Source organism: Camelina sativa, chromosome 11 (genome assembly GCF_030686135.1).
Source record: "Camelina sativa cultivar CO46 ecotype springtype chromosome 11, ASM3068613v1".
In the NCBI taxonomy this organism is placed as follows: Eukaryota; Viridiplantae; Streptophyta; class Magnoliopsida; order Brassicales; family Brassicaceae; genus Camelina; species Camelina sativa.
In genome coordinates, this window is record NC_141890.1 from 6,823,198 (window position 1) to 6,832,501 (window position 9,304).

Below are 9,304 nucleotides of genomic sequence, written 5' to 3' on the forward strand. Positions count from 1 at the left end.
TCATGTCATGTGAACCAAAGACATGTTGAGATAAGCATAAGGGTGGTACGAACTACCAAAAAAAGTTTGAAGACGTGGCAGAGAGATATGACAGGTTCAATGTTCTTGGCGAATGAATAAAAGCTTTCAGGACCCATACAAATTTATAAAAATCTTTCAACTCTTTTGCGAGGTCGATATTACAAAGCAAAAACCACATTCATATACTTTTTTTTTACCTTATGTGCTCATGTGCCACCAATCTCTCTTATATAAAGAGTTGTCAAGTTGTGATATCCTAGTTGAGAATTGCGAGAGAGAAAACTTTAGGTTTTTGAGTTATTTTTTCCTAAAGTAATAAGAGAGTTTTTATTGAGATTGTGTGTGAAATTCTTTCTTTTGAATTCTAGAATTCTAGAATCTTGAGCTTGTTGTTTTATCCCCTATTAATGACTTTGTCTTTATGTTTTTTTTGTTGGAGACTCTAATGCCCTTAAGAGGGCCAAATCTCAGGTTACTTGTTAAATCAAATAAAAAAAAAGCTTTTCAGATTCACTTAAATCAGCTTTATCTTCACTTTTTTTTGTTGTTCTTTGACAATAATCATGTTTTTTGTTGTTTGATTTTTGTAGGAAAATGATGAAGATGAAGAAATGGCTCGGGAAATGATGTAAGTGTATATGTCTTCTCATGAAACGATTCTTTTTTTGGGAAAAGTATGTATTTTGTAGTAATGAAGCTTTATTTTGGATGATAATCATTAACAACAATTGAAAAATAGTAATAACTAATAAGTAATGTTTGTAGTAATTAATGAAACTTTATTTTGGATGATAATTATTAACGACAACTGAAAAATAGTAATAAGTAACGTTTGTAGTAATTAATGAATCTTTATTTTGGATGATATTTATTAACGATTAATAATAAGTAATGTTTGTAGTAACTAATGAAGCTTTATTTTGGATGATAATTATTAACAATAATTGAAAAATAATAATAAATAATGTTTGTAGTAATTAATGAAGCTTTATTTTGGATGATAATTATTAACAACAATTGGAAATAGTAATAAGTAACGTTTGAAGTAATTAATGAAGCTTAATTTTGGATGATAATTATTAACGATAATTGAAAAATAGTAATAAGTAATGTTTGTAGTAATTAATAAAGCTTTATTTTGGATGATAATTATTAAAAAAAACTAAAAACTAAAAACTAAACAAGAAAATAAGTTTTTTGTTGAAATCTGGTTGTTAGTAAATATTTTGTTGATTGTCTTGGAAAAAAAATCACTATTTACATAATGAGTGTGAAAATATGTTTTTGGGTTTGTCGGGTAAATGTGCAAGAAATATGATACTGCAAAATCTTTTCAACAAGTGAAAGATAATTGCAAAAACATTGAAGATTTGTTTAGAGACATTGCTTACAAAAAAAGACATCCCTTCAGTTTTTGGGACATGAAAGGTATTTATATATGAATCTGTTTATAAAATTAAGGATATCCCTTTTGTTTAATGAATGTGTTAAACATGTCTTTTGCTCACAAATATAAAGAGAACTTAGATGAAGAAAATGAAAATTTGTTAAGAGAATTTTGTTGTAATTTGGTATGATCTTATTTTCTTCACATAACTAAAGTCTTCTTTGTTAGTATATATCTTGTTGGTTCTCTTGAAAAGAAATTCACTATTTACATAATAAATCATCAAATCATTTAAGTGTGCAAATTTGTTTTTGGGTTTCTCTCATATTATATTCATTTTTCTTTTAATCATTTGGCAAGGAACCTGATATATGAAATTTTTTACACCAAGTTAAAGATATTTACAAAAATATTGAAGACTTGCTCAAGAGATTACTTACAAAAAAAGGATGTCCCTTGTGTTTCTGCCATATAGCAAGTATATACTAGCAAATTTAATAAGAGAAATGAATTAGTGAATAAAGTAACTAAGCCACCAAGATATATTGCACAACATTAGTACACTAGCATCATTCGAGGTTTAATATATTCTAAGTTAGAATACAACTAAATTATCTTAATATGAAATAAATAAGTTTTCACCATTGATCAGTTAATGTATTTGCTCTTCACAATTGATTTAGAACACAAAAATAATACTAGATATAAATCTAATTTATACACATGTACATATTAGTGTATATATATATATATATATATTTCATGTACCCTCATTTTATAGTTTTTGAATTAAGTATTGACGCTGAACAATGCAAATTATACAATTTCATGAAATCTACGACATGAAATAGCATCATGAAAATGTTGTGGATTTCATGAAATGATATTATTCGCATTGCTTGCCTCAGAGCCAAATAAATAAAAAAATAAGTATCGTGCGATTTAAATGTTAACAATATGTTGTTTCATAAAATGGTATTATCATCTCTCTAATTACTTATTTATTCTCTATTTTTATATATAACGGTTATTCAGCTTAATTGTTAACCATCTTTTATACTTTTTTCCCTAAAATTTTATAATATTTATCCTATTAATTCACATGGACTCTGTTTACGATGACCTACAACTTTTTTTTTTTTCAACGACCTACAACTTTTATTTTGAGTGAAAATAAACAAATTCAGAGACTCCCTTGATGTCTCAAATTCAGATATCTCAATCGATCATATATATTATGCATAATCTGCCATGTTTGATTTATTATTGGTCCAGTTTCTAATGGTTAAAAAAAAAAGACAAAATTTTCATCTCATGTTTCAGTTTTTGAATTATATTCAGAATTTACCATGTCGTGTGGATGTAAATTACGTTACGGTTTGAATGAATGCTAGATTTGTACTTAATTTAGTGTATTTTAAATCTAATTGTCAAACTCAACATATGGGATAAAGACTAATCTGTTAGGTTCTGGTTTGACTTTTGGAACTAGGGACTAAAAATGGGAATTTGAAGTATATGACTCTAAACATGCTTTGATTGTGAAAGCTACACCAAATGGTTTTGCTTTATTTGGTTGGAATTGTAGAAAACAACGTATAAAACTGAAACACAAGAAACAATATATATATATATATTCTTTAAGTTAAATTAAATTATTTAAAATTATATTTTTTGGACAAAATTATTTGAAATTACAATAAAACATTATTTCTCTAATTCGCAATTGAATTTGAATCTACCGGTTTAATCGCATTTCTTCCGACGAAATGAATGAATGAGAACCACACACCTTTATATTAATAAACAATTCAACAGACCCAACAGTCTAACCTCTACAAGGCCATAACACTAATCTCTCACAATCCACATAATTTGAAAATGTCTTATAAGAATGTAAAACGTTTTTTTAATATGTACATATAACCAAAAGCACATCAAAAAAAATATAAAGAAAATAAGACACACTACTATTAAACAGAAAAAAGAATCTAGAATAGTATTGGTAGTATACAAAAGATGTGATCATGTTATATGAACCAAAAATATATTTAGATAATAAGCATAAAAATGGTACGTACTACGAAAATAATTCGAAAACGCGTCAATTTTATAAAGATCTTTCAACTCTTTATAATTTCATTTAATTTCCTAAATAGTCCTTACAATTTTTTAATATTTTTTATGTGGTTAATATTACAAAGCAGACAACACATTCATATACTTTTTTTTTACCTTATATGCTCATCTACCACCAATCTGCGTACCATTATGCTTTCTCAATTCATTTGATGCATAGAATCGTATAATACAAAATCATAAACATGTAATCAAAATATGAAACTTCAATATATACGAATTATTTATTTAAAAAAAATCCACATGATAACAGAAAAGGTCAAATACAAAAAGCTTTAAAAAATTGAGTTTGTACGACACATAGGATCAAAAGAAAAGAGAACTACTATTACAATCTCAACACTAAAACAAAAGTATAGTCAGGAAACGAACGGTTGTGATTTACTTCAAAGGGAAAAAAAGAAAGGAATCAACGGCTGAGATCTCTCCTGGATTTACCGATAGCAAAGATCAAAGAAGAAGAAGACGATGAAGCAGATGTATCGGCGCTGTTCATTCTCACGATAGAGTTAACCATCGGTTCTTTATCTCTCGACGATCGCTTCAACGGCCGTGATTCTTGTACTGCTGAAGAGCTTCCGATCTCATCCTGCATTTGTACAAAAAAACAAACAAAAATTAAAAACCAAAACTTTCCTCTGTTCTTTTTTCCCGAGAAAAAAAGAGAAAAAGATAGATCCATACATCGGAGCAGAGAAGATCTGAATTCTCCATCGTCCTCGTTCTCTTAGTCACCAAACCACCGTCAGAAGATGATGACGAACACACCACCGGAGGTGATTGCGCCGCCGCCGCAGACCACGGAACAACTTGATTCTCAGCTTCTTCATCATCGTCAACATCACCTTCATCCTCATCATCATCACTGTACTCTTCATCTTCATCATCATCATCATCGTAAGATTCAGCGTCATCGTCTCTGATCCGATCGAAACTATTAACCTCCTCATTCTGATTCTCAGAAGACGAGATCCTGTTCCTCCCAGCGCCGCCACCTCCGGCAGCGTTTTTAAGAGCGAGGCAAGAGTCGCAGACGGAGAAGGTAGGACCGAGACGAAGCCCTGAAGCTTTCCATGAGGTAAGAGACTGACAAGCGCTGCAGAGAAGACAGCGAGTGTGTTTAGCTACCAAGAAATTAGCGCCGTGAACTTTACCGTCGCAGTCCCAACATAAACTAGCTTCATCTGACTCGCAATACATTTTTGCTACACCGCTACATAAATCACACTTCTTCCCCATCATCACTAAAACTAAATAAAAAATCAAAACTCTCTTGTAAAGATTTGTTGTTAAGCTTCTCGTAATTCTCTCTCTTTTGTCTTTTGCTTTTGGTTTTCTTGGAGAAAGATAACAAACAAAGCAGATGAAGAAGAAGAGGAAAGTGCAAGTTGCAGGGGGGAGAAGAAGAATTGGGATATATATTTTTTTTTTTGTTTGGGTGGCGAGTTTTCTGTGATTCAACAATTCTTTGGAGGTTAGTTTCGTCTTTTTGTGTGTCCTGCAGAGAGAGAAAAAATCTATTTCTCTTCTTTGGTTTCAAGATTGGCTTATTTTTTTATATAGCACCCAGTCTTTTTTATTATGTGGTTACTATCCAATCTCATTTTCAATTTAAACTTTACTACTTATTTCTTTTTTTCTTTTAACTCTAGAGATTGGTTTTAAGTTTAACACTTTACACTTTAACCCTTTATTCGAGTTTTCTTTGTTTGGATAATTATCAGTTCTATTTATATATATCTGCATTTGTTTACATTCCTTTGATCATATCTTGTTTTCTGTATTGTTTTTAATTTTTTACTAGCTCTATCTTGTCTACTTTTCTTTCTTTTTTTTCCCTTTTTTGTTAAGAAAACAATGTTATACATATTAGTTTTTTTTTCCACCTTTATTGGTTTCTAATTTTGTTTTAATGATTTGTTTCATTTTTCTATTTCATTATATTAACTCTTAAACAACGGTAATAAATTGTAACGTAGAGTACAAATTAGTAGTATTAATTTTTGAAGAAAAACAAGTTAAATGCGCATGGGCCAAAGCCGAACTGAGTTTTACGTGGCGACAAACTCATGGTTGAGTTGAGTTGAGTTTCAAGATATTTTTTTTTCTTTCTTTTGTCTGAGAGAGATTTAACAAACACTCAAATGACGTGGCGAGATTTTAGCCGGGTAAGAAGGAAGAGCGAGGTTCTAGTCTGTCCTACGTGGACGAATCAGGTTCTGAAGAGCTACGGAGCCACGTGAACCCACCTGGGATTTGTCTGGACCATATTACAAAGTCTCTCTAAATCGCGTCCCCACCGCACCATACCTCTCTTCTATTATATTATCCTTTCACTTTGTTTATAACCACTTGTTTTTTTTCTTTTTTTTTACTTCTCTTCTCTCTTCCCAAAGTCATCCAAAACAGATAACATATCTGTTTTCTCTTCTAACTACAGTTATTTTCCGAGGATAAGATTCTATAATACTACAGAAATAATGCATTGGTATGGGAGAGAAGCAAAACTTTCTAATATAGTACATAGGCAGAGTATTATTATTATTATTTTATTTGGACCATAATTCTTTAATGTCTGGAAATATTATTAGTTTAACTGTATAGTTGCTTTGTAATTTTTGTGGCTCTCACGAACCCATTGTATAGAATAGTAATAAACCTGTATCATCAAAGCATAACCACATAAAAGATTGTGCTTATGTGGCAAACTTCGATATGGGGAGATCTTACGTGGCGAACAACGGTGGTGTGAAGAATCAAATGAAGATGAGATGTCATCATGAGAGCCACGCAAACGCAAAGTTTTTGGTGGTGAGGGGTGGTGTGGTTTATGGCTCATTCATTATTACGACTTACTGACTTTCCCTTTTCTTTTTTCTTTTTGTGTGGATAAGAATTTTGGAACAAGTCAGAACTTTGAAGACGAGAGGTTCATTGTTCATATTCAGAATGTGTGTGTTTTTTATATATAATTGTCAAGAATAATTTGAGTACATCCCTTCTTTTTTAGTTCTTATCTTCTCAGATATGTGGCGTGTCTCATGTATGGGTTAGATGATATGCAGTGTTGAGATCGTTTTTTTTAATTGTAAATTTTTTAATACAAAATTACAAACGATTCAAAATAAAATCAAAATTTTTTTTTTTTTTGATCATTCATTTGCATCTACTTTACTTATCAACCAACAAAAATTAATTCTTTATACATACTTTGTTATATATTCGATAAAACCCAATCAATAAGAAAAACCGTACGTTAGAAACCCTTAAGATGACACGACTGTGAGAAAAAGACTAGCTACAAGACAGTACAGTGTGCCTAAGCTGAGAAGGCCTCAAGGGGGTGATTATCATGGGCTTCGTCTTTTGTCCACGTTTTTTCTCTTTCCTTTTTTTGTTGTATTCACGTTTTTTGGTATCTCTTACAGTCTCCACGTTCAAATGTTAGCATAAGAGAATTCTCTCACTAGAGACAGCGATGATCTTATTACGTTTTCATGTGCCAAATTCAGGCTTTGATTTTCTTTTCGAACAATTTCAGTTTTGCTATAAAAATGTATGGTCTAGATTATAAAAGAAAAACTTCTTACTTGCCAAAACATGTCCACTCCTAAATACTCGAAAAGTTACAATAACCCGGACACCTAAAATCAATAGGAAAATTCTCGATCATGGCTTCAAGTTTCAACTATATTGTTGCAAACTAATGTTTTCTGCCTCCTTCTTAGCTGAAATACCTTTTACCAACAAACTTTTGAATATTAAAGATTTTAGTCAAAAAAACGAAATGAGTATATTGTGTACTAGACCATTCTACTTTTCTAGAAAATTTGCATCATCAAATATATCTAACATATATCTTTTGACCACTCAGTCCCTTATATGGGACTTAGTCAAGGAGGATTAGCTACATCTTACTTCGTGCTTTTGTCCTTGCTAGGCTTATAAATTCTTGTAATATGAGAAACTTCAACATTGGCCGTCTAAATCTAATGATGGATCATAATCTGCCTCTGTATTTAAACAAAACACCCTAATATGAGGAATGTTTCGGTTGATCACCCCAAATGACCGCAAATGGTTTCTTGTGCCACAAGCCAAGAAAACAACCGATGTTGAGGCTGATCTTCTGGGTCAAGACTAAAGAACCCAAGTTGGAAAACATGGTCCGGGAAGAACGAAGAGTATCTCCATCCTTAAGGGATATTCTTGGAGTAATGACACTATAATGTAACAGAGATACCCAAAACAGAGAATGTCTCTGTTCGAGTTATTCACATCGCTTAGGATCTTGGAACGGCTTATCCTTCACGGGACATCCAGCTATGGGACGAGAGAATAGCTATTTCAACCACAAACTCACGTCAACTGATCAAGAAGTAAACTCTTCATGGATTCCTCGAGACAAAATTTTCTCAAGATTGGTCTTAAACAACACAGGGAAAAAAAGGAAACAACATAGAAGTGTAAAAAAAGGAAACTTTGAATCCCAAAACGAAGTCTCCATTACATGTTGCAAGGTCGGTAGAAAAATATGTATAAACTATGGTTAGTAATTTAATGCAATGTGTTAATAAGAACAAATCAAGCGCAAAAAGGTTACAGATTATAGAATACACAGAGAACAATTACAAGGTTTATCTAGGCTCTATTACACTCATGGTTTGTAAATTATTGGAAGGAATCTCGAGATTAATGGATAAAGTGTCGGAAAACAAGAGATTTCGTTCATTAAAAAACCCGGGCTGCTTCGGATCAAGAAGCAACATTTCACTGCTCAGCATCAGAACCACCACTGACATGTTTGGTCTATCTTGAGGATCTTGTTGTACACATAGCAGACCAATGTGTATCACTCTTAAAACTTCAGAAATATCGCTACATGACTCCTTGAAAGCTTCATCGATTAGTTCACATGCTTTATCTTCTATGTATTGCCTCCAAGCCTGAAGAATTATTATTATGTAATTAAGCTAGGTTTACCAAAATACAAGTTAATTTACTTTGTTAATTGCTGCTAATGTACTTACGTGTCCAATAAGGTTAAGCTTGTCTTCTTCATTACAGAACCCGCGGTTTCTTCTTCCTGATACTATCTCTAATACCAAAACTCCAAAGCTAAATACATCGGATTTTAATGAGAAGTACCCGTCGATTTGATATTCTGGAGACATATATCCACTGCACAAAGAAAGATAGAGAACATATCCTTTTAAAATCTGTTTGCTTGCTTTAAGGCTTTGCATTGAAATCAAGAAAGATAGGTGATCTTACTATGTTCCAACCACTTTGGTCGTGTTAGCTTCAGTTTCATCTCCTCCCAAGGTTCTAGCCAATCCGAAATCCGAGATTTTCGCGTTCATATCAGAATCAAGCAAAACATTGCTTGCTTTGAGGTCGCGGTGGATGATTCGAAGCCTTGAATCTTGATGGAGATACATCAGTCCTCTAGCAATCCCTTTGATTATTTCCACCCGTTTAGGCCAATCAAGTTCTCTGCGCCGTTCTTTATCGAAAATGAAAGAGTCCACGCTTCTGTTTGGTTGATACTCGTAGATAAGCATTCTTTCATCTTCCTCCACGCAATACCCAAGAATCTTCACAAGGTTACGGTGTTGCAGCTTTGCAATCAACTTGATCTCGTTCTTGAATTCTTCTTTCCCTTGTCTTGACGTTCTTGAGAGCCTCTTTACAGCAATTTCTTGTCCACTAGCCAATGTTCCCTAGAAAAAAAAAATTCAAAACATTTTACCCTTT

The 9,304-nt window shown here is 32.2% G+C and overlaps 2 protein-coding genes and 1 long non-coding RNA gene across 3 annotated transcripts in view; 1 reads left to right on the forward strand and 2 right to left on the reverse strand.

Annotated features, from left to right (window-relative positions):
* Window positions 1-283: 283 nt before the first annotated feature.
* Window positions 284-736, forward strand: LOC104722201 (uncharacterized). Its single transcript, XR_757160.3, has 2 exons — window positions 284-492; window positions 612-736. It is a non-coding gene; the product is annotated as an uncharacterized LOC104722201 (long non-coding RNA).
* A 3,008-nt stretch (window positions 737-3,744) lies between these two features.
* LOC104722202 (uncharacterized) lies at window positions 3,745-5,157 on the reverse strand. Its single transcript, XM_010440338.2, has 2 exons — window positions 4,232-5,157; window positions 3,745-4,136 (listed from the first exon to the last, which is right to left on the reverse strand). The coding sequence occupies exons 1-2, from the start codon at window positions 4,787-4,789 to the stop codon at window positions 3,957-3,959; spliced, it is 738 nt and encodes a 245-aa protein (XP_010438640.1). The 5' UTR covers window positions 4,790-5,157; the 3' UTR covers window positions 3,745-3,956.
* A 2,946-nt stretch (window positions 5,158-8,103) lies between these two features.
* Window positions 8,104-9,304, reverse strand: part of LOC104727720 (G-type lectin S-receptor-like serine/threonine-protein kinase At4g27290) — a 3,123-nt gene continuing 1,922 nt past the window's right edge. The window contains exons 4-6 of the mRNA XM_010446798.3: window positions 8,822-9,270; window positions 8,578-8,728; window positions 8,104-8,493 (exon numbers count right to left, since the gene is read on the reverse strand). Coding sequence (XP_010445100.3) covers window positions 8,185-8,493; window positions 8,578-8,728; window positions 8,822-9,270 — 909 coding nt within the window. The 3' untranslated portion in view covers window positions 8,104-8,184. The remainder of the gene's footprint in view (window positions 8,494-8,577; window positions 8,729-8,821; window positions 9,271-9,304) is intronic.